Raw genomic sequence first — 26,505 nt, 5'->3', positions numbered from 1 at the left:
GCAGCTTGTCTCCTTTCTCTAAAGTTTTCCTAGCTTAAAGTTTGCAACATTTTTGTAATGCTACTCTTTTGTCAAAAATCACCCAGAACAAATCGAGTTACTTTCTTTTGGATTTTATTCCCGTTCTTGAGTCAAGTAATCTTGGTGAGGGTTCCATACACTGGAACCATACTCTAACTGGAGTCTTATCAGAGACTTATATGCTCTCTCCTTTATAAGATGTGTGAGTGTAAAGAAAGACATTTTTATTCTTAACTCAATATTTGTGTACAACAAATGATTTAGGTTAAGTACAATATTGAAGTTGAAGTACTTTTCACTGATATTGGACACAGAGACAGTAGTTCCTTTAGAAGCACAATAAGGCTGGAGACCCCTTCCTCAGCCAGTGATGTTTGGTGATTCAGCAGGTGTCACATCAATCTAGTAAGTACATGGCGTGTGCACTGCCAGTTGGCCCCTAAGACTTGGTGTTGTGGAGATATAAAGAGCACGGAATAGACCTCGGGGCCCTATTTCATAAAAGTTACAATTTTACAGCTGACAGGAAATTGTCAGACAGATTACATATTGACAGTTTTGTGTTTCATAAAACCTTGCAAGTCTACAAAATTGTCAGGATGATTTTGTAGATTTTTACGACAATTTTACAAATATCTGCTTCATGAAACATTTGAACCAACAGGTAAAAAGCTGAAAAATTTGTCAAATTGTAGACTACATATAGTGTTATGAAACAGATATATGTAATTAATTTTTGATATACACAGGAATCTCGTTTATCCAGCCCTAATTAATCCGGATTTCTGGTTTATCCAGATTGAAAATAATAAAATTTATTTTTACTTGTACAATATTTCTTTTATGGGGTCGACTTTTCTTGAATATCTTTTCCGCCAAGGATAGTTAAGGACAGAAATTGGAAGTAATTCGGCCACGGTCTATCAAAGGTACCGAACCGGCATTCGCCTGGAAATGAGAATGGGAAACCGTGGAAAACCATTCCCAGGGCGGCCGAGGTGGGATTCGAACTCACGCTTTCCTGAATGCAATGCACTACTAATTCACTGATGGTGAATTCAAAAATGAAACCGGCACTCCATCAGAAGAAACAGTGAATCATGGAGAGGCAACAATGCAGCTGGACAAACTGATGGCCTATTTAGAATCCCAGACTGAAACCACACTGGCAGAACTGTTGTTAGTTAAATGTCTTCATGATCGTGCTGCGCGCAAACACTATATAAATGTAAAACAGGGAAAACTTACACATTACTCTAGTGCCTAAAACAGAGTAATAAATGTAAGAAAAGTGTTCTTATATTTTTTGTACAATTGAAAACAAGGCATTACTGTACAACTTATGTTAATATATAATATAACATGTACTGTATTTGTTTTTCTATTTTTTCTGGATCATCCGGATTTTTGATAATCCGGATCCGTTCTGGTCCTGCTTAATCCAGATAAACGAGGTTCTTGTGTATTTACAAATTTGTAGAATTGTAATTGCATAGTTGACAGGTGTTGTTATATAGCATGTAGTCTGTATATAAGTACCAAGACCGAGCTTGATAGCTGCAGTCGCTTAAGTGCGGCCAGTATCCAGTATTCGGGAGATAGTAGGTTCGAATCCCACTGTCGGCAGCCCTGAAAATGGTTTTCCGTGGTTTCCCATTTTCACACCAGGCAAATGCTGGGGCTGTACCTTAATTAAGGCCACGGCCGCTTCCTTCCCACTTCTAGCCCTTTCCTGTCCCATCGTCACCATAAGACCTATCTGTGTCGGTGCGATGTAAAGCAACTAGCAAAAAAATAATTACCAAGCGAGCTGACTATGCGGTTAGGGTCACTCCGCTGTGAGTTTAAATTCAGGAGAATGTGGGTTCGAACTCCACTGTTGACAGCCCTGAAGATGGTTTATCGTAGTTTCTCATTTTCATCACAGCAGACAAATAAAAAGGCCAAGTTTCCTTCCTTCCCACCTTTCCTATGTCATCGTCACCGTAAGACTTACCTGGGCCAGTGCGGCGTAAAACAAAATTGTAAAAAAAAAAAAAAAATTATAAATTCATTCATATAACATGTACTGTATTTGTTTTTCTATTTTTTCTGGATCATCCGGATTTTTGATAATCCGGATCCGTTCTGGTCCTGCTTAATCCAGATAAACGAGAGAATATGGGATAGGAAAGCTAAATGAGAGAGTTGAACAGAATAACCTGAGGTGGTTTCGACATGTAACGAGGATGGAGGAGAATAGAATTCCAAGACAGATGCTGGAGGCAAAGTGCGAGGGCAAGAGAGCAAGGGGAAGACCTAGAACAAGGTATATTGAATCAGTGAAGAGCAACATAAGAAGATGAAATTTAGAGTGGGATAAGATCGTAGAAGAGGAATGGTGGAAGGAAGGAGGAAGATGGAGAAGTGCCAAAAATACCCCGACCCGGCAGGAGCTGGATAAGGTGAAATGATAATGATGCATTGAATCTAGGCTGAATTCAGACGTAGATTTTACTACCTATCTTTTATGTAATAACATAATTATGTATTAATGCATCACATTCATTGATCGATATCGCTCTTCAGAGTCATCAAGCGTAATACACTAAATTTTAGGCCTGACATGAAATTGTCGCGTTTATGAAACAAGTTCTTTAAGAGTGACTAGTTACAATATTTTGCTTGCAACATTAGGAAAACTTATAACATTCATGAAACAGACAATTGTCATGATATATTAATAAATTTGGCGAATCTGTTGCACTTGTTGAGCTTTTTCGTCAGGTTTGAGTCCTGGGCTGGAATGTTATAACTGTTAGGCTCTTCAGTCTGCTGGTACTAAATGTGAATAAAAAGAAAACTCATGGTAACAGAATTATACCTGAAAACGTAGTTAAAATGTTTCGTTCTTGGAAGAACATCATCAGGTTCTATCAAATTATTATCCTCAGCTGCCCGGGTGTGGTGTACAAGCTCCCTCCATCTTTGTCTGTCCATGAACCACTGTTCTCTCGTAATCTTCTCCCAATTTGGTCCTCTCTCCTCGACATCTTTCTTCACCAGATCTGTCCATTTTCCTCTGGGTCTGCCCACTATTCCTTTTCCTTTTACTTCTCTTTCATATTCTCTTCTTGCACTCATCCTTCTCACATGGCCAAACCACTTCAGTCTTGCTTTCTGGATACTCTGTAGTAGGGAGTCTCCTGTTCCCACCTCCTCTTGGAACTTGTCCTTCCTGGTCTTCTGTATCATGGTGCGTAGGAACTTCAGTTCTGCAGCTTGGAGTTTTGAGTTGTCTTGTCTCGTTAATGTGAGGACAGGTGTATAATATGATTTATACAGGGTAAAGTGAAATTTGCGCACTCGGGCGTTGCTGCGCGACTCCTCACATGCCAGCAATAAAAAAATGTCTCTCACAAAAGTTTGTCCTTCGAGTATATCCAGCAGGAAAAGGATGTTGAAGAGTGGCAATCTGGCAACACGGTAACCACATGTAGGGTAACTACCTCTGTTAGCACATATTATCCGTGCCGTACAGTTGGTGCAGTGGATGGAGTTTTGGGTTAGCATACAGGAGGTCGAGGGGTCGATCCTGGGTTCAAGCGTATGTTTTTATTTCTTAAATGTAGTCCAGGTGGTATGGTATCTGACATCTTAATCATCAACAGCAATTGCAGCAGGTCTTCTAGAAACCATTTGCACTTACATACTACGATCCTAGAAATGGACGAACAATTGTTTTCATTGGTCAGCTTTGAAAGACGTCCTTTCCACGTCGTGGGCGTGAATTTATTCGCACTACTTCATATACTAGATGTGAAACCTGTTCTCTCTGTATCCTCCTCCAATGGTCTCATAGATTAGTACCAACTATTATTCTTGCCTCGTTCAGGTCCATTACCTTTCGTTGGGGCCTTATGTTACCAGTAGGCCTAGCAAAGTATTTGTTGTGTTCAGCGTTACAAAATGTTGCAAATGCAGGATACATGTGACCTAAGGTACGGTGTCTTACTGTATTACAGTATGTAATGTCCGATGGAAATTAGCAAATAAAAAAATGCGCCTCAACCCAGGATCGAACCCTCAACCTCCTGCATGCCAACTCAAAACCCTATCCACTGCACCAACTGTACAGCACGGATAATATTTCCTGACAGAGGTTCTTACCGTACATGTGGTTACAGTGTTGCCATATTGCCACTCTTCAACGTCCTTTTCTTGCTGTATATACTCGCAGGACGAACTTTTGTGAGAGACATTTTTGTATTGCTTGCATGTGAGAAGTCACACTGCGATGTCCGAGTGAGCGAATTTCGCTTCATCCTGTATAATGTCATCTTTGCTTTTAATGGTACTTGTTTATCCTACAGCAGTTGTCTCACTTGGTGGTAAAATTGAGTTGCCTTGCTAAGTCGATTGTCCACCTCATACTTTGCGAGGTTGTCTTCTGATACTATACTACTGAAGTACATAAATGTTGGAACACTGTCCAGTTTGGCGTCATTTATTCTGATTTGTGTGGTTTGTCATCTCCCCTCTGTAACTTCATCACCACTGTCTTAGCCTTGTTGATATTTAAATCATACCTCTTAAACTTTTGACTCCAGCTTTTTCTCCACATCATCTCCAGTTTTACCCCAGATCACCATATCATCTCCAAAGATGAAAGCTTGCAAGTCCTAATGCTCCTTCGTTTTTAAGGCCTTTACATGGCATCCATCACAGTATTAGAATCACACTCAAAAATATTTATAAATGAACAAACATTTATGTTTCATGAACATTACAAGTTTCCCTTATGTTACAAGCAAAATATTGTAACTAGTCATTCTTAAAGAACTTGACAAGTTCATGTTTATTTCTGTTTGATAGCTTAAAGTCCGCATTTCTCTCCACTTTAGCATAGCATTTTTGAAATTTCAAGTTTTAAGGATTTAAACAGAAATAAACGTAAATGTTTATAATCTATTCTGATACTCACACTTGGAGCCTTCTCAGAGCAGTTGACCACACCTAGAAGACCTTGGTTCGGTGCACATACCACCAGCACGTCAGAGCCATCACAGTATGGGACCGAGTGACCAGCACAATGGAACTGATTCGTTTTCGGGGCAGAGAGCAGATGTTCAGCAGGAGATGCTTCGACGGCACTGTCGGTGTGCTTCGTGTTGTGGTGACAGTTTGTAACCTGGGAAATGGAAGAGAAACTTTTGGGTTTAAAAAATCACAAATCACCTACATCTGGTTGAAATGTTTAAATATATGATTTTTCTGGGAAATCTTCAAAGATATAAATTTTGTAAAAATTTCATAGACCATTTCTAATGATCACTTCCCACAACTTCTCCATCCATAAGAATAAGGTACATTATGATCTCATTTACTATTCTGTACAGTACAAAACGCTTAACTATAATTCCAGTCCTTTACTCGTATCATAAGAAAGCATACAGTTCTTTGTGGAACTCTCCTCTTTATCATTACAAGGTCAGATAGTGCTCCACCTGTTCTAATTCTCTGAGATCAGTTTTCCAGAAATTTAGCCACCCATTCAGGACCAGTAACCCTCAGTTTCATCATGAGTCTCCCATTACTGCACGTAGATTGGAGTACTTCACTGGTATTAATCTCCTCCTCTACCTGAAAATTATCCTTAGGCCTATATCAAACAGTTTTTACATATTGTTGACTAAATACTTCTGCCATCTGTAAATCCTCACATATATACTCCCCTGATTCACTAATGTTTCCCGAAATTTCCTTCCTGGAACCTAATTCTGCCTTAATGTACCTATACAGACCCCTCCATTTTTTACTAAAATTCATGGTGTGGGTTACTGTAGTCACGTCCTAGTTCGTGAACCATGGGGAACGGCTGAGTGGCCTAGTAAGTGGTCCTGAGAGTCGGGATACCAGTTGCTACGGAATGAGAGTGGACATCTCGGACATATTCTGAGTCATGGCCCTCCTGCTCAGCTGGCTACAACTATACAATCCACCGGTGGTCCCTAACCCGTTAGAGGAGAGATCCTCACTTGGACTATGTGTAAGTAGGATAGCATCCTGCTTCATGAATTTACCGAGCTCAGAACATTTTAAGCAAGCCTCGGACCTATGGGAGTAACGGAGTCCCACTTCCATTTGTCAGGCAAGGGACTCCTTGGAAACAACGTGGCGAACAAAGTGGAATTTGATGTGGGGCTATCAATATTAATGAGGCTTATGGGAGAAAGAAAGTAGAACTGGCTGAGTCAGCAAAGAGGATGCATCTGGATGTGCTAGGAGTAAGTGATATTTGGGTAAGGGGAGATAACGAGGAAGAGATACGAGATTATAAAGTGTACTTGATGGGTATTAAAAAGGGAAGGGCAGAGTATGGGCTAGGACTGTTTATCAAGAATAGTATTGCACGCAACATAGTTTCTGTTAAGCACATAAATGAGCGAATGATGTGGGTAGATTTGGCAGTTGGAGGAATTAGGACGAGAATAGTCTCAGTGTATTCACAATGTGAGGGTGCAGATGAGAATGAAGTTGACAAGTTTTATGAAGCATTGAGCGACATCATAGTCAGAGTAAACAGCAAGGATAGGATACAATAGTGCTAATGGACGATTTCAATGTGAGAGTTGGAAATAGAAATGAAGGATATGAAAGGGTGATTGGTAACTGTGGAAAAGGCATGGAAGCTAATACGAATGGGAAGCGTTTGCTGGACTTCTGTGCTAGTATGGGTTTAGCAGTTATGAATACTTTCTTCAAGCAGAAGCCCCCATGCCATTGGAATTAACCAATTAAGGTTAAAATCCCCGACCCGGCCAGGAATCGAACCCGGGATCCTCTGAACCGAAGGCCAGTATGCTGACCGTTCAGCCAACGAGTCGGACTTCTGGACAGTAATAAAGAATCTTAGGAAAGGAGGGAAAAATGAAATGAACAATGTTTTGGGTAATTCAGGTATAACAGATCACAGGGAATCACTGGAGAGGTGGAGGGAATATTTTGAAAATCTTCATGGTGGTGTCGCGAACAACCGAGCTCATGGGGAGGAGGAAAATGTTGGTGAAATTATGCATGAGGAAGTGGAAAGGATGGTAAATAAACTCCATTGTCATAAAGCAGCAGGAATACATGAAATTAGACCTGAAATGGTGAAGTATAGTGGGAAGGACCAGGCATCGAAGGAGGGACCCTTTGCTAGATTCCTCAAACCGTCGTACCCAATCTTGTACGAATGACATGTCTATCCACCCTTTTTCTTGGATACGAATGTGGATCCCTTGCGGAACTTTTCCTTTAGGCATTGTTTGTCATTTTAGAACAACGTAAGGTGCAAGCTTTTTGCCATCAGCTTTTACCGTAAGCATTGCAGTACATCATTGTCTTTCGCTTCCGGTAGTGTATACGATAACACTTCATGGCCCTTTCTTATGGATTGTTTGACTCTGAGGCATATGGATACTGATCGGCGTCTGACCTGCAGTTCCTGTTTGGGAAATCAAATATTCCTTCACTTTACGCTTCTCAATCATGAAGCAATGAAAATCAATTACATTTTGGTTGAAATTGTTCGACATTTTTTGGCATAATATTGTTCATCGTCGAAGAGAAAGTCCATCTCTCTTCATAAAATGAATCATCCACCCATGGCTAACCTTGAAATCCAAGACACTGATTCCATGTGCAGCAGCTATTTCTCGTCCTTTAAAATACAGCATTTTGTGAGAAACGGCATACTTAACGCTGCGCAACAAAATCTACTTGCAGAAACTTGCCACATTTTAGTCTGCAAAATGCTTTGCGAGACTTGTTGGTTGCTTGAAGTGCACTTCTCTGTTACCGTGGTAGGGCACGTTGCATTCAGACACGAAATACTTGCGGTCCGCTGCCCACATAACTGATTACTGTGAGTTAAATGATCCTCTAATACTTCTTCATTGTGGATTAACAAACAAATTTGAGATCACAGAAAACGCATGTCCTGTAGCCGAAACACTCATAAAATAGGTTTGTACCAGACTGGAATATCCATGATAGGTTAATATGGTAGTTTGATCCATATTGACTTGCCTGAATCTATAACCAAACTATTTAAAATAGTTTTACTTGAGTCCGCCTTGTCAATAATGAGAGAAAACTATTTTACCACACAGGTTTCATCCATTCCCTTCATCAGTGATGTCACCGAAATAGAGCATTACTAGTCACTTCTGCTCTGATTCACTCAATGAATTAGTGCACTGGTATTTCCTGTCGACTGATAACAGCACGTTGCCCACTATTTGGAATATCCGATTTCACAATAGGAAGGCTGCTACATGAGTAGTTGACATGTTTATTTCAAAAACACATCCAGAGCATGCATCATGGATGTTCAAAGAAGTGGATGCGTCAAATACGTGAACATTTCTTTTTCTCCACTTTGGACCCAAACATATTGGGATGCGTAAATTATCTATGGTTGTTAATTATGCGAGAAAATATGGTATATTAGTACTTATTCCTTTTTGTCTTACGTTGCTGGTGCCAATGTGAAAATCTACCACCTTCTCTTTACCCTCCTCCTTCTCTTCTACTTTCCTCTGCATCTGCCTTCCTGGATGGCACTTTACCCTGGTTCCCTTTTTCCCTTTCTTCCACATACTTTCCTCATGTGCCTAACAGTGGAGTTCCCCATAACCAGAGCCTCATACCTACTCACCTCATTAGATCCGCTCCACTCCTTGTCTTCTCTGATGGCTGTAGAACCTATTTCTTTCTCCATTTTTTCCCCTCTCATGACAATGTTCTACCTCCCTCTCCCAATCCTTTACTCTTACTCCCTGTCCTGTTGACTCATACCTTTTCCCCTTCCTTCCCCTTCTTCAAGTATGTTAGAATCCTGATCATCTCTTTCAAACTCCCTATCTCTTTCCTTATACTCCTCAATACCTGCTCACACCCACAGTTCCTACATGTATCTCCTTGGCCATTCTTTAATCTTCTTCATGGAAAAATATGCAATATCAAGAAAAAAATAAAATAAAATAAAATAAAATAAAATAAAATAAAATAAAATAAAATAAAATAAAATAAAATAAAATAAAATAAAATAAAATAAAATAATGTACTCTATGAATTAAAAAAAGAAATCAAAGGGAAGAATAATGTTGTGTACTGTACTACACAAGAATAGAGTAAGCAAGATACTAACTACAGTACTACTCAGATGCGTCCCAATTAAAAAATAATAGAAATAACAGGGTAACTAAAATATACAATATTGTTGTTTAGATAAATATGTAAACCAGGGGTCGGCAACCTTTTAAGCATGAAGAGTTGTTTAAAAACTGAGGTTCACCATGGGTGCGCCAAGGAAAATGCTATTTTTAACACGTTCTACATCATTCTCAGTCGTGCTAGGGCTGTGGAAGGAAAAGGTAAATGTTACTCTTATCCGTCGGTGCGAACTTCCCAGAATTGCGAAGTAAGTAACTACGTCCTAGTTACGAATTTCCGTTAACTAATGGCAACATAGTGTTCCAATTGAAGCAAAGGATCGAGGCATACTGCTAGTTTTGATCGGCCCACCGGTGACCCGAAAGAAGTTTTTTTCATCTTCCATTCATATCGCTTCGGGTCACCCTGAGTCCCGATTGTTGTCTGACCTAAATTTTTAAGCGGGAATCGCTTGGCGCGGTTACGGTGAATGAAGAATAGAGTGTTGCTGCCCGCAGATAGTAGATTGTTGTTTAAGGAGTACCACCCTTCTGATATCTGCTTTCTACATTGCTCTTAGGAAAGCCAATAGAGGTTATTGGAATAGTTATTGACATATTTACTATCTTCCGTATATAATATTTACAAGCAATTTCAAGTCCTTTTTTAGGTATGGAGCTTTCACATTCTGACACACCGGTGGCACGGAAAAGAAAGAGGGTTAGGACAGCACTGGGGTGGGCCTATATTACGTTCCGTGCGGTTCGGGTCACCATGTGCCCCGAAACATGTTACTCTTATCCGTCGGTGCGAATTTCCCATAATTGCGAAGTAAGTAACTACGTCCTAGTTACGAATTTCTGTTAACTAATGGCAACATAGTGTTCCAATTGAAGTGAAGGATCGAGGCATACTGCTAGTTTTGATCGGCCCACCGGTGACCCAATTATTTCCGGGGTCATTTCTGTTTCACGCAATTGTTGAATCGGAACACTGTCGCACAGATAAATACACTGGAATGTCTCCTCAACAATAACGCACACAACAAGTGCACTTGCATTCTTTAGGATTTAATACTAGGGAGTAAACAAAGTCAAATTCGTCAGGTCACCGGTGACCCGAACCGATAATAACTAAAGGCAGCTTCGGGTCACCGGTGGGCCGATACGACGTAACATTAAGTCATCGAAATTCACTGCCGCAGGGAACGTGTTAAAAGCCTATTTTAACTTTTCTTTTTCTTATTTTTGAATCCACAGGAAAACTATTATTAAAATCATCAAAACTGTATTGAAGTGCCTCTCAACATTACTTTTCTTGGGAATGGATACACTGGCATTACAAAGTAAACACATGCATTTAATTTTTACTTCCACAAAACAGAACTGCTGCTCCCATTCTCTGAGTTCTCTGTCTCTTGTTATTTCTCATTCTTAAAACAGAACTGCACTGTCCATCACAATTGTGTACTGGCCAACCCTGTCTCTACCCCCTCACTTTAGAGCAGAATCACAGCCTTCCTGATTGTTTTGACTGAACAGCCGGGCTGAGTGGCTCAGGTTGTCTATCCCTTGCAAATTACTATCAAGTATCATCCTCAATCGAATCATAGATGCAGTCAATCGCAAGCTGCACAAAGAACAAGCTGGCTTCCACAAAATTTGCAGCTCTAGCAATCAAATAAACACTCATTGCGCCATATTAGAACAAAGTATAGAATGTCAGAGCTCACTGTATCTCCCCTTTGTAGATTTTGAAAAAAAGCATTTGACTTGATGAACTAGAGCACAGTGTGGAATATTCAATCAATAGAGCATTCCAGATAAAATTTCTAACATAATCTGTGAGATTCATGATGGATACAAATGTCAAATCATCAAAAAGTTCTAAAATTTTACTATTGATTGGGTGGACAATAAAAAAATAAGAATTTATTTATTGTATACATCAATATGAAACCAAAATGTTTATTACATGTAATGTCAAATCATCCACAAAGGAAATGTAACAGAGCCTATCACAATCAGCTCAGGTATTCACCAAGGCTGCATCCTTTCTTCTACATCATTCTCAGTCGTGCTAGGGCTGTGGAAGGAAAAGGTAAATGTATACAGAGGGAGGAAGACAGCCTGGACTTTGCTGATGACATCTGCCTACTGTCAAAGAACTTTGGAGATATGAAGGGGAAGCTGTTGGAGTTAGAACAAGAAGCAGCAGCTGTTGGGCCTAAAATAAGTGCTACAAACCTAAAGGAGATGAGAATCAATGGTACAGCAAACAACCAGCTCACCATATCTGGCAAGCAAATAGAGAAAGTTAGTTCTTTTGTCTACCTACAGAGCACAACGACAAAGACTGGCGGCACAGAGGAAGACATCAAGACTCAAATCCGGAAAGCAAATGGCTCACTGATTCTACTATTTCCTATTTGGAAGAACTATCTCACCAAAATCTGAGGTCCGACTTTCCAGTGGCTGTGATCATGGAAGGTCAAGTGTAAGCAATAATTTTCATTTTTTGCCCGTATTGATGGATGTAACTCACTTTGAACAGTCTTAGTTTGTAACTTGATATTTTATTCCACCTAATCAGTACATATTTTTTTATGAATAGGACTAGTTTCGACCGTATGGCTCGGTCATCTTCAGTTATTCATTTAAACAAGTTAAACTAAAATAAGGACACAAATAAAATGGGGTTTCTAAACCCTGAGCTAAAAGTATAAATACATTGTGAAACACTTTAGTTCACATTAAAATTCTTGAATTTTACTTGACACTTGTCTTCTGAAATAGTGATAATAGACTAATTTAACCTCCTGAGGCCCAGACCATTTTTCCTTTGGTCAAATCTCATAAAAGTTTTTACTTCCCTAACAGTGCCTTGGTGGGAGATAGTGAAGTGAGAAGCATACCACACCAAGGTCAATGAATTTCCGAAAATTCTTAATACAAACCTTTGCTACATTTTTAATTATTTAGTTTTTTAAATATAAATATAAATAAATGATCTATATTTGAACAGTGTCCTTTTAAAAGGACGCCAGGCCTCAGGAGCTTAAAAACCTGATAGGAATGTTCCAATCGTGTACAGGTCGTGTCATGCAAATTAACAATGTTTTAAGATTTTCAAAAGTTTATGTACAAATTACAGGCAAAACAAGCTGATAATGGTTGTTAAGATGTTCAAAACAAATAGTTTAAATTGGGCTGTGGAGAAATTATTTCATCTAGAACACATTGAGTCCCATGAGAGTAACATGTATATCACTGTCTATTGAGGATCCATAGAATCTGATGTATGTACTTCATAAAACAACTAAGTAACCAAAATCAAAATCATCAAAGATGGAATATTTGAAGTATATCCCGATGTTCTTAATGTGAGTTTGCATCCATCCTTAAGGGCGTAAATGGGGGATATCTAAAAAAAGAAAAGAGGAAAAATGTTTACTAATCTATTCTAAGAGAGGCACAGGAAAAAACTTTGTAAACAAACAATGGGAAGTCGAGGTCGCTGTGCGACACCTGGTCCAGCTGTCGGAGACACACTAACTTAGAGCTAGTAGTGGTGTGTCGAAGGATGAAGTGGCAGGGAGGGAAAGGGGAAGGGGAGATACAGGTAGAGGATAAGTAGAGACATTTGGAGGGTTATTGATATGACTCAACTTAAATATTCTGGCATAATACTTGAAAATTGTGCAGATAATTGAATCCATAAATACATTGGTCTTCTCAGAGATTTCATTCAGATTGAATGCAGGATTGGAATATTGATCTAACGTGACAAAATATTCTTCTAGGGCATTGAGAAGAAGACCTTTTTGATTAAAACAAAGAATGCCCATGTCATGTTGTATTGTGGAAAAGTGATGATTAGCTTCTTTAATGTGTAAACCTAAAGCGGAATATCTACGAGTATTATATTTAACAGCGTTTACATGTTCCATATACCGGATGTTAAAAGATCTTCCTGCTTAACCGACGTACATGCTTTTACAGTCAGAACATTTTGCTCTGTAAACACCTAACCGTGCAAATTTTTGATAAAATTCAATGAACTAGTATTACAAATTTTATGAAAGTTATTGTTAGAGGTCCTGAAAGCTAATTTAATGTTATATTGTATGTAAAAACCGAGTTGTTCTTCTGAGGTTTAAGCTCCCTAATCAACTTGGCTTTAGGCTTAAATCTGATACATGGTAATGTGAAACCATTGGTTAATGCTGTCAGATTATATTAAGTTCATGTTCAAAATCGGACCTGGACATAGGAATGTTATAGAATGAGGGATTTTTTTTCCTATGCGAGCTGGGGTACACAGAATCTGCCCTGATAGTGACGGAAGTTTGAGTTGGTTTCCTGAAAATGTTGAATTTCGAATAGACATTGAGTCTAGTAATGGTTAGGTCGAGTTAATTTATGGACTTATTGATTTCTTTATCTAGAATGAATTTAATGTGTGTATCTAAAGTGGATTGCAGAGTTGTTTCACTACTTGTTGTTCGTTCGTCCACCACTACCAGAACGTCATCTGCATATCTCAGCCGACAGTCTACTATTAACGTTGGTGTGCTCGAAATTATCTAAATATATCTCCTCCAATATCCCTGAGGCTGGCAAATCCATGGGAAGACCATTTTGTTTATAAATAACTTTGTCAAAAACAATCATCCTCATAATCCTCAATAATAACTTATAAATAAATAAATAAATAAATAAATAAATAAATAAATAAATAAATAAATAAATAAATAAATAAATAAATAAATAAATAAATAAATAAATTAATTAATTAATTAATTAATTAATTAATTAATAGTTTTCATGTTGTAGGTAGGGATTTCCTTTCCCCATCCAGCCCATGAATATGTTAGATATTTTTCAATGAGATGCCTCACCAGTTTGCTGGGGACGCAGGCATTTCGTCCAGCTGAGAAACCCGTTCCAAGTGGACACAGGAACAGATGTCCTGTGATCATGTTGTGTACTCTGGAAGGATCTAGAAGGCAGAGAGTGAAGAGTCGGCAGTGGCGAGGATGAGGCCAGATCCCAGGACCCCAACAGGTGGGCTCCATCCTGAAAAAGGTACAACATGATATTCAAATATTATATGTAACAAATGAAATGAAATGGCGTATGACTTTTAGTGCCGGGAGTGCCCAAGGACAAGTTTGGCTCGCCAGGTGCAGTCTTTTTATTTGACACCTTTAGGCGACCTGCACGTCGTGATGAGGATGAAATGATGATGAAGACTAGACATACACCCAGCCCCCGTGCCAGCGGAATTAACCCCAATGATGGTCAAAATTCCTGACCCTGCCGGGAATCGAACCTGGGACCCCTGTGACCAAAGGCCAGCATGCCATGGAGCCAGACATATGTAAGGCTGAAAATGGCCAGTCATAAGCTCAGACAAAGGAGGTTCACTGTAATCCAATCCTTGCCTGGGAGAAGTCTCTACATTCAAGATTGAAGAACTGCTACGACATAATGACAGAGCAATGTGTAAAGAGGAGAGATGATGACCTGTCATTATGTTCCTATCATTGAGCGAGTTGGTGGATTTGAACCCCACTGTCGGCAGCCCTGGAGATGGTCTTCCCTGGTTTCCCATTTTCACACCACCACCGAGCTCGATAGCTGCAGTCGCTTAAGTGCGGCCAGTATCCAGTATTCGGGAGATAGTAGGTTCGAACCCCACTGTCGGCAGCTCTGAAGATGGTTTTCCGTGGTTTCCCATTTTCACACCAGGAAAATGCTGGGGCTGTACCTTAATTAAGGCCACGGCCGCTTCCTTCCCACTCCTAGCCCTTCCCTGTCCCATCGTCGCCATAAGACCTATCTGTGTCGGTGCGACGTAAAGCAAGTAGCATTTTCACACCAGGCAAATGCTGGGGGTGCACTTTAATTAAAGCCATGGCTGCTTCCTTCTCACTCCTAGCCCTTCCCTATCAAATTATTGCCATTAGACCTCTGTGTCAGTGCGACATAAAACAGCTTGTAAAAACAATATATATGTTCCTATCTTTTTGCATATGACTTTACTAGCAAGATACCTGTGCTTTGCTACGATATTATAATGAAATTTATAATTGAATGCTTAACGTTTTATATAAAAAAAACCATGGCACTACATCCCTGGAAGGGCCTTGGCCTACCAAGCGACCGTTGCTCAGCCCGAGGGCCTGCAGATTACGAGGTGTCGTGTGGTCAGCACGACAAATCCTCTCGGCTGTTATTCTTGGCTTTCTAGACCGGAACGTTTTATATATAATCCGCCGAAAATCATGATCTGACTCGTTTTCTGAGAGAATCCGCCAAAATTCGTTATCTGACTCGTTTTCTGAGAGTTACGGCAAATTTCCTCACATTTTACAATCTTTCTTTCCAGCAATCGATTTCGTACTTCCTGGGCTAGGTCCAGGAATTCCACCCAGCTAGTTGGGTCCCTAAATCTTTGCCATCTTCTCCTATAAGCCTTTTAATATGGATCAAATCCTTGAGGAGATCCGGCGTGATGTCGTCTTGGGTGCCTTGGCAGTACTGAACCTGCAGCCGGACTGCAATTATAGTCATTACCTGGCCAGGACCCGTTTCCAGTGTGGTCTGCACATTATTATTATTATTATTGTTATTATTATTATTATTATTATTATTATTATTATTATTATTATTATTATTATTATTATTGTTATTATTGTTATTATTATTATTATTATTATTATTATTATTATTATTATTATTATTATTATTATTATTATTATTATTATTATTATTATTATTATTATTATTATTATTATTGATGGTCTGGAACCCACAGCAAGATGCAAGACCGCTACTTGGCGGTAATTTACATCCTCTGCCATTGTCATTGCTGACAATGTGACCAGCACCATCGTCACGTGTAGGCAAGTGCGTGAGATTTCTGGCGAGACGAATGATATACTTCTGTGAATTATTGACCTTATTATAGAGGTAACAATTGCACGGTCAATATCATTCATATCATTTATTTCAAATGTGTTTAAATTTTTATTTATATGCCAGGAGAATCTACTGTAATCCAACTTTATGTACTCCAAAGAAAAAGGTGGTTCTTGAAAACGAACCCAGGAAAGATAAAAAATGATCAGTTTATGATTGGAATAAGTACATTATGAACAGTAAAATCAATTGGTCTCAACTCCTTTTTCACCCCACTGCAGTTAAGTTGATTTACCCCCCCCCCCAAAAGAAGAAGGCGTGTTTCGTTATGTTTAAAGGAGATTCGAAGTACCAGTGTTCACATCTGTTACCTTCAGTTCTGAGATATAAGTATCCCCATAAAAAGAATTCACTTTTTTCACTTCCTTTCACACTCCCCCACTCCCCGCAAGTGAATTTCCCATTAAAAATACTTGTCTCTTTAATAGTAAAGGATCTTCTAAATACCAATTATCACGACTCTAACATCTTAAGTTTTTCAGATATGTGTCCACATAAAAGGAATTCAACTCCTTTTCACCTGCCCCCAAAATGATTTCGCCCAGAAACGCTTTTTCTTTGTTTTTAAAGGAGATCCAAGTATCAATTTTTACATCTATAACAACTTTAGTTTTTATTAGATGTGAGTATCTTCATACAATTAATTCAATTAATTTTTCAATTCATTCACTCCCCCCCTATTTCATTGGATTTTAGAAGAATACGTGTTTCTTTAATTTCAAAGCAGATTCCAACTACTAATTTTCACGTCTGCAAAATCTTTTGTTTTTGAGATAATAGTATCATCATACAAATAATTCAACGAATTTTACAATTTTCCCCCCTCCCTTAGGTGGATTTCTGAAAACAAGAAAACACGTATTTCTTTATTTTTAAAGGAGATTCCGAATACCAAATTTCATGTCTGTAACATCTTCAGCTTTTGAGATATCAGTATCCTAATTAAAATAATTCAACCCCATTTTCAGTCATATTTACGCCCCCCAACCCGACTGGTTTTTCAGAAAACAAAAAATACATGTTTCTTTATTTTAATAGAGATAAGAAATACTATTTTTTTTTACGTTTTTGTAACATGTTAAGTTTTTGAGATATACTGTAGAAATGCTCATTTTAAAATTTAACCCATTTTTACTCCCCCTTAATTGGAGTTTCCAAAAACAAATCACCTATGTTTCTTTACTTTTAAAGGAGACTCCAAATACCAATTTTTACGTCTGTAAAATTTTACATTTCTGAGATATACAGTAAATATAGTCTTTCTAAAAATTCACCCCAAATTGTCACTCCTGTTTAACCCCTCTTAATTAGATATTCCAAACAAAAATACATGTATCTTTATTTTCAAAGGAGATCCAAAATACCAATTTTCAGGTCTGTAATATCTTCAGTTTCTGAGATATAAGTATCCTCATTTAAGGCATTCAACCTATTTTTCACCCTTTTTCACCCCTCCTATTGGGATTTTCCGAAAACAAAAAAATATGTTTTTCTTTATTTTTAAAGTTGATTCTAAATACCAGTTTTTACATCAGTACACTTAAAAGTTTTTAAGACATATATACACTCATTTTAAATATTCACCCACCTTTTCAACACCCCCCATTAATTAGATTTTCCAAAAACAAAAAATATGTGTTTCTTTACTTTTTAAGGAGATCCCAAATACCAATTTTTAGGTCCGTAATATCTTCAGTTTCCGAGATACAAGTATCCTCATTTAAGGCATTCAACCCCTTCTTCACCCTTTTCCACCCTTCCTATTGGGATTTTCCGAAAAAAAAAGTACGTGTTTCTTTATTTTTAAAGGAGATTCTAAATACCAATTTTTACATCTATAAACTTTAAAAGTTTTGAGATATAGATACACTCTCATTTAAAAATTCACCCCCTTTTCAGCCCCTATTAATTGGATTTTCCAAAAACAGAAAATACATGTTTCTTTATTTTTAAAGGAGATCCCAAACACCAATTTTCAGGTCTGTAATACTTTCGGTTTCTGAGATATAAGTATCCTTATTAAAGGCATTCAACTCCCTTTTCACCCCTTTTCACCCCACCTATTGGAATTTTCCGAAGAAAGAAAAAAAGGTGTTTCTTTACTTTAAATGAATATTCTAAATACCAATTTTTCCATCTGTAAACTTCCAAAGTTTTGAGAGATGCACTCATTTTAAAAATTCACCCCCCTTTTCACCGTCCCATTAATTGGATTTTCCAAAAACAAGAAATACGAGTTTCTTTATTTTTAGAAGAGATCAAAAGTACCAATTTTCAGGTGTGCAATATCTTCAGTTTCTGAGATATAAGTACCAGTATCCTGATTAAAGGCATTCAATTTCACCCTTTTTCATCCCTCCTATTGGGATTTTCCAAAAACAAAAAAATACGTGTTTCTTTATTTTTAAAGATTCTAAATACCAATTTTTACATCTGTAAACTTTTAAAGTTTTGAGATATAGATACACTCATTTTAAAATTTCACCCCCCTTTTCACCCCCTTAGCGACGGAACATCCAAAAATCCTTTCTTAGCGAGCACCTACATCTTAATATGAATGTATCCCCAAAATTTAATTTCTTTATGTCCAGTAGTTTTGGCTCGGCGATGATCAATCAGTCAGTCAGTCAGTCAGTCAGTCAGTCAGTCAGTCAGTCAGTCAGTCAGTCAGTCAGTCAGTCAGTCAGTCAGTCAGGAGTTATTTTATATATATAGATTTGCATCATCATCATTTTCCAACTCCAATTTCCTGGATGTGGTGTACAAGTGTTCGTCATCTTTTCTTTCCTGCATACATCTTCTGTTCCAGGACATTTTCCCATCCTCTACATCTGATTTCACTGTGTCCCAGCATTTTCTTGGCCTTCCCCTTGGTCTTTTTTTTTCTTGAACAGTAAGGTTGAAGTAGTTTCTGGCAGGTCTCCCATTCTTCATTCTCATAATGTGCCCATACCACTGAAGTGCCTCCATAGTGTAATGGTTAGAGTTATTAGCTGCCATCCTCGGGGGCCTGGGTTCGATTTCTGGTACTGCCAGAAATTTAAGAATGGCAGGAGGGCTGGTATATGGTTGAAATGGTACATGCAGCTCACCTCCATTGGGGGCGTGCCTGAAGAGAGCTGCACCATCTCAGGATGAGGACACGAGTTTACTTACCACTGAAGTCTACACTTGTAATAGGGACCTCGATGCCAGCTACACTCCTGTTTACTTCAGTCCTGATTTTATCCTTTCAAATTGTTTGATTCGTATTTCTAATGAATCTCATTTCTGTTCCTTTCTGTTATTTAAAATGGCAGTATACGGATAACTGAGGCAATTACACCACCTCCCCTTCTCACTGCTATGGAAGTACAGGCACACAGCCTGATATTCTGGAAAAAACATCAAAGCTTGTCAGTTGACATCGGCCATGAAAGCATCCACCAGTGTATAAACCTAGGGTTGTTCACTGCAGATGCAGTATGTTCTATGTATTGAGTGGTTCAGTGAACCCCCTAGAAATAGAAAACTTTAAAAGTAAAATGGTTTACCAAGGGCCTATTCCTTAAGTAGCTCTGTATATTTATAAACACAGCAATAATTTTGACATCAACACTTGGTTGGCCTCTGGAACGAGCAAGGAGGATCAGTTTCTGGACTGAGAGTACAGAACTGGGGCACATAAGGAGGGTGCGATCGCTGATAAGTGGGTCAGTGACGGACACAAGCTACATCGAAGAGCCCAAAAATTAGCTGAAGCACCATGTCAAAGCATGTGATTAAAATTTCCCATATGTGGTATGTTTTGAAGGAATTTTTATTACACGATATTGTGTTTTTGAAACCAGAATATTTTGAACCAGAATATTTTTGTAACTACTATTTGTAATACCAATATAAATGGTCCGTTATTGGACATTATAAATTTTCCAGCTAACTCATTCCTGGTTGCCAGCGTTTCGCCCTCGTGTGCCAGGCTGGGCTCATCAGTTGGTACCTAGCACACCTACCAAGACGCTGGCTAGTGCATACCGTGGAGGCCACTGCGTAGGCTAATTGTAGCCACCGGCAGTGCCAATGCACTATGAGACACTTTGTCCCATTATCAAAAATTGATGCCTGCCTGGCCATCAGATGATATAGATGTTGATTCCCATAGGGAAACTGAAATATTTGGTCCGAATGAGTAAATTTATAATACCAATATAAATGGTCCGTTATTGGACATTATAAATTTTCCAGCTAACTCATTCCTGGTTGCCAGCGTTTCGCCCTCGTGTGCCCAGGCTGGCACATATTTCATCTTTCATATTCATTTAAGCCTTTTGACTCAAAAGTTAAATTCTATTTATTACACGGAGACAGTTAATGTTTCGTCAAACCATTCATTCCAGCCTTCAATTAAAAGACTAATGATTATGCTACCTTTGCACGGTCAAAATACCGCGGCCCTTTAATTCTACTATCAGGGGGCAGGCCCGACCTTAAATTCATCCCAAAAGGACATGTTTTTGATAAACAGGCGAACATTAAATTTGCCTAGTTCCTTCGTATAAATTTACATATACTAAATATTTTACACTTTTATATACTAATTTTATCATTATTACATTTACATTTATATTACGTAAATCACTTCAATATTCAACTTAATATTATTATAAAATCATATTACAATAAAATAACTTATAACATTATTCAACTGATGGCTAATTTAAAGCCTACACTTCTTTACAACTCTTATAATAATTATAAGTTCTATTCTAAAGCTTAACCCTTAAAATATTATACTCAATTAACAGTTAATATATTAATATAAAAACTACTATTAAATACTGAATTAAATCCATTTCTTGAAGAACCAGATATCTTAAAAACCGACTAATATTTCATTACAAATTTGCTATTCTTGATAATAATACCACACTAACCAACATAATAAATTAGCTCTTTTTAATTCGGGAAAAATAAATCTCTATTTCAATTTTAATAAACCCTGATACACAAGGTACAATATCAATTTACTTTTCTAAAAATTTATTTTCAACTTTTTCAATTTTCCTTCACAGTACTATTCCACTATAAATAAATAAATTTGTTCTATTACTATACTAAAACATATATAATTAATGTTATTTCAATTAAATCAAATTTTTCTATTCATCAAATTTTAAATTGATACTTTCAAAATAATTCGAATCGCACGAACATCCTCTCAGTGTAAATGAAATGCTTTACTTTAAGCTTTATTTTGCATTCTAGATACACTTTCCAGTACATCTACTATGTTACGACTTATCTCACCTTATAATGAGAGCGACGGGCGATGTGTACATGTTTTAGAGCTAAAATCATATTATCATAATATAACAATATTACTTTCAAATCCACCTTCAAACGCACTACCTTTCAATGCAAGATCCATTTAAATTTTTCTATTGTAATCCAACTCTTACTTAATCATAAGCTGCACCTTGACCTGACATTTACTCTAATAAGAGTTATAGAAAATTACCACTCTTAAAAAATAATCTTACGACGGCGGTATACAAACTGATAACAAAATCAAGTCGATTATAACGTGTACTATCGATTACAGGACAGATTCCTCTGAAAAGACTAAAACACCGCCAAATTCTTTGAGTTTCAAGAACATAACTATTACTACTCAAGTAATGATATTTACAATTGGAATAATAGGGTATCTAATCCTAGTTTATAGCCCGATTTTCAAAGCTTCGTATACTAATTCTAAACCCCAAATAAATTCAAAATTCTACCTTAAAAATTTACATTCAAGTCTATTAAAAATTTACTAACTCCTACACTAATAATGTTCACTTTAACCCTACGTATAACCGCGGCGGCTGGCACGACTTTTGCCGGCTACATATTATATTACTAATTCCAAGTCACCTTGATAAATAATATTAAATACTGCAAATATATTTACTATTTAAGTTCATAAATCTATAACCACAAAAATTCACATGTAAAACATATAAAAAGTAAACAATTAAGCAAGAATAAAACTTTCTAAATTCATTATTAAACAATGGATCAAATAATTATATTACTAATTATAATATAACATCACATAAGTATTAATATACAGTATAATGAACCCATTTTGAGTATTTCCTGGCGTTGAATTTTCATCGCATTTTTCGCCCCTATACAATGAAAATATTCACTTATCTACAAAATAACATACGGGACACATTCACTTAATACTAATTATTTCACCTTATAAACTCATTAATACTGTAGAGACCGCTCATGGCGGCACGTAATAAATATTTAATTAGAATAATAATCATAGTATATATTTTTTTTTGGTGTATATTTCTTGAAATATATACTTAAATAGGTATATTAATATAAATGTATATTTAAAATAAATACTTTAATTTATTACTAAAAATTAAATAGATAATGAATATAGGTTATTATATATTTATACCAATATCTACGTATATATTATATAGACATTTATTAATATATAAATACATATAGAATATATATGTAGATATATACCCCCTACAATGCTAGAAATATCTATAAGATCCTCTTTTTTCTCTCTCAAGTATATTTGTTATTAACATTATCAGGGGGTTGTATATCAATAAGTTATTATTAATTAATGTACCTTTTCTATATGTAATTAATATTATATAAATGTATATATATATAACTATTGTAACTGACCAAATTTTCTTACTAAAAACTATTAACTATTCCAAAAATAATCTTAAATAAGGCCTTTATTTAAAAATTTTTAAATTTCAGAAAATTTCAAAATTGTTACTAATCTTTATCAACTAAATCTATTTTAATTATTTTTTCACTAACCTCAAAATTTCCAATGTAATAATGATAAAATTAGTATATAAAAGTGTAAAATATTTAGTATATGTAAATTTATACGAAGGAACTAGGCAAATTTAATGTTCGCCTGTTTATCAAAAACATGTCCTTTTGGGATGAATTTAAGGTCGGGCCTGCCCCCTGATAGTAGAATTAAAGGGCCGCGGTATTTTGACCGTGCAAAGGTAGCATAATCATTAGTCTTTTAATTGAAGGCTGGAATGAATGGTTTGACGAAACATTGACTGTCTCCGTGTAATAAATAGAATTTAACTTTTGAGTCAAAAGGCTTAAATGAATATGAAAGACGAGAAGACCCTATAGATCTTTATATGGAATTGTACATATTTTGTTTAGTGGTATTATTAATATGTATTTTACCGTATTTTGTTGGGGTGACACAAAGATAAATGTAACTCTTTGTTTTACAAACATTGATTTATGAATATTTGATCTGTTAATAGCGATTATAAGATAAAGTTACCTTAGGGATAACAGCGTAATTTTTTTGAGAGTTCATATCGACAAGAAAGATTGTGACCTCGATGTTGGATTAAGGAATATGATTAGGTGTAGAAGTTTAATTAATAAGTCTGTTCGACTTTTGAATCCTTACATGATCTGAGTTCAGACCGGCGTAAGCCAGGTCGGTTTCTATCTTTATAATAAGTGAATATCTTAGTACGAAAGGACCAAATATTCAAAATAATTTTTAATATAGGTGATAAACATTAAATACTACTTTGGCAGAGAAGTGTATTGAATTTAGAATTCAAAAATGTAAGAGTATTACAGGTAGTATTGTTAATGGAGATTTTAATAAGAATGTTAGGGGTTGTTATGTTGATCATTTGTGTATTGATTGGGGTGGCCTTTCTTACTTTATTAGTGCGGAAGGTTTTAGGTTATATTCAAATTCGTAAAGGACCTAATAAAGTAGGGTTTATTGGGTTGCCACAACCTTTTGCTGATGCAATTAAGTTATTTTCTAAGGAGGGAACATATCCTGTAGCATCAAATTATTTAATATATTAGTTCTCTCCTGTTTTTAGATTATTTTTGGCTTTAGTGACGAATAATTTATCCTTTTTTAACAACTTTATTTACTTTTAATTTGGGAATTTTTTTTTTTATAGTATGTACGACATTAGGAGTGTATACTGTAATGATTGCGGGGTGATCATCAAATTCTAATTATGCACTATTAGGAGGGTTGCGGGCTGTTGCTCAAACAATTTCTTATGAGGTGAGATTGGCATTGATTTTGTTAAGATTTATTTTTTTAGTAGATAATTATTGTTTAATAAGATTTATGAGTCTTCAGGGCTATGTGTGATTTATATTTTTAACCTTCCCTCTTATGTTAGCATGATTTTCATCATGTTTGGCGGAAACTAATCGAACTCCCTTTGATTTTGCAGAAGGGGAATCGGAGTTGGTTTCAGGATTTAATGTTGAGTATAAAAGTGGTGGATTTGCATTAATTTTTTTAGCTGAATATACTAGTATTTTATTTATAAGAATGTTGTTTTGTGTAATTTTTTTGGGTGGAGATGTTTTATCAAATTTTTTTTTAAGTTAACCTTTTTAGCCTTTATATTTGTTTGGGTCCGAGGAACTCTCCCACGATTTCGGTATGATAAATTAATATATTTAGCATGGAAGGCTTATTTACCTTTATCGCTTAATTTTTTATTATTTTTTCTGGGGTTGAGGGTTTTTATACATTCTTTACTTATTTAATGGATTTAATTTAGTAAAGTTAATAGAAGAATTGAACTTCTGTCTTATGTTTTCAAAACATATGCTTCCATGAGCTTAATAACTAATTTACTAGGCTATCTCAAATATAAAAGATTAAAGGGTTTAAGATGTAGTAGAGGAAATATAGGACGGTGAGGATTTGACCGGTTAGAATATAAGGATCTTCTACAGGTCGAGCACCAATTCATGTTAAAAGGATGACAGTAGAAACTATAGATCAAAATAGAATTTGATTGATTGGATAAAATTGGATTCCCAGGCTGGCACACGAGGGCGAAATGCTGGCAACCAGGAATGAGTTAGCTGGAAAATTTATAATGTCCAATAACGGACCATTTTTATTGGTATTATAAATTTACTCATTCGGACCAAATATTTCAGATTCCCTATGGGAATCAACATCTATATCATCTGATGGCCAGGCAGGCATCAATTTTTGATAATGGGACAAAGTGTCTCATAGTGCATTGGCACTGCCGGTGGCTACAATTAGCCTACGCAGTGGCCTCCACGGTATGCACTAGCCAGCGTCTTGGTAGGTGTGCTAGGTACCAACTGATGAGCCCAGCCTGGCACACGAGGGCGAAACGCTGGCAACCAGGAATGAGTTAGCTGGAAAATTTATAATGTCCAATAATGGACCATTTTTATTGGTATTATAAATTTACTCATTCGGACCAAATATTTCAGATTCCCTATGGGAATCAACATCTATATCATCTGATGGCCAGGCAGGCATCAATTTTTGATAATGGGACAAAGTGTCTCATAGTGCATTGGCACTGCTGGTGGCTACAATTAGCCTACGCAGTGGCCTCCACGGTATGCACTAGCCAGCGTCTTGGTAGGTGTGCTAGGTACCAACTGATGAGCCCAGCCTGGCACACGAGGGCGAAACGCTGGCAACCAGGAATGAGTTAGCTGGAAAATTTATAATGTCCAATAACGGACCATTTATATTGGTATTATAAATTTACTCATTCGGACCAAATATTTCAGATTCCCTATGGGAATCAACATCAATATCATACTATTTGTATAGCAACAATAGGTGTACATAGCCTAAGATTATGTATAATGAAACTTTTAATTACTAATTTGTATTTTATGAAAAGTAAACAGGAAAATACATCAAGACAAGAGTAGAAATAACAGTAGACTGCCTAACACATTCTTGAAGTAGTCATTCCCATGCCAGCAATGTCGTCAACATCAGGCAAAACTGGATCAGTTTAAGGTAATTACACCTCATATTCTCTTTCTTTCATTTCACACTGTTTTGGTAACTTCTTCCAGCTGTATCTGTATGCCTTCAAAAGAAACTCACGCTGATAATCAAGCAATGTTGCTACTTTATATGTATGTAAACATCAAGTTACTGAACACGTTATTTTTCAAAGCAGTGAACCCCAAGCATCTCACAACATTGTCAAGACCTTTTTGCAGTTGCTCACAATCCTGTAACTTATTTACTACTCTATACAGTATAGCATCATCTGCAAAAAGCCTTTATCTGTGATTCCAGTTCCTGTTTGTACCCGATTGTTGGAATGGCCCCTCCCAACATCTGAAGGGCACTGCTGCAGACACCAAGAGAACAAAGCAGGTAAATGACCATCGACATCTACCCCATGGTCACCAAGCTGCAAGGTCTCACCTCAGATCCCGGAAGAGTTTCCTTGCTAGGACTCTGCCGCTGGGTGGA

The 26,505-nt window shown here is 36.9% G+C and overlaps 1 protein-coding gene across 4 annotated transcripts in view; it reads right to left on the bottom strand.

Annotated features, from left to right (window-relative positions):
* LOC136883436 (uncharacterized) overlaps nt 1-26,505 on the bottom strand; it is a 106,995-nt gene that overhangs the window by 11,856 nt on the left and 68,634 nt on the right. For all 4 annotated transcript variants that reach the window (XM_067155738.2, XM_067155721.2, XM_067155746.2 and 1 more), the window contains exons 4-5: nt 14,102-14,279; nt 4,985-5,191 (exon numbers count right to left, since the gene is read on the bottom strand). In XM_067155738.2, coding sequence (XP_067011839.2) covers nt 4,985-5,191; nt 14,102-14,279 — 385 coding nt within the window. The remainder of the gene's footprint in view (nt 1-4,984; nt 5,192-14,101; nt 14,280-26,505) is intronic.

The sequence above is a fragment of the Anabrus simplex genome, chromosome 1, assembly GCF_040414725.1.
Source record: "Anabrus simplex isolate iqAnaSimp1 chromosome 1, ASM4041472v1, whole genome shotgun sequence".
Classification (NCBI taxonomy): Eukaryota; Metazoa; Arthropoda; class Insecta; order Orthoptera; family Tettigoniidae; genus Anabrus; species Anabrus simplex.
This window is presented reverse-complemented; position numbering and strand designations above follow the sequence as displayed.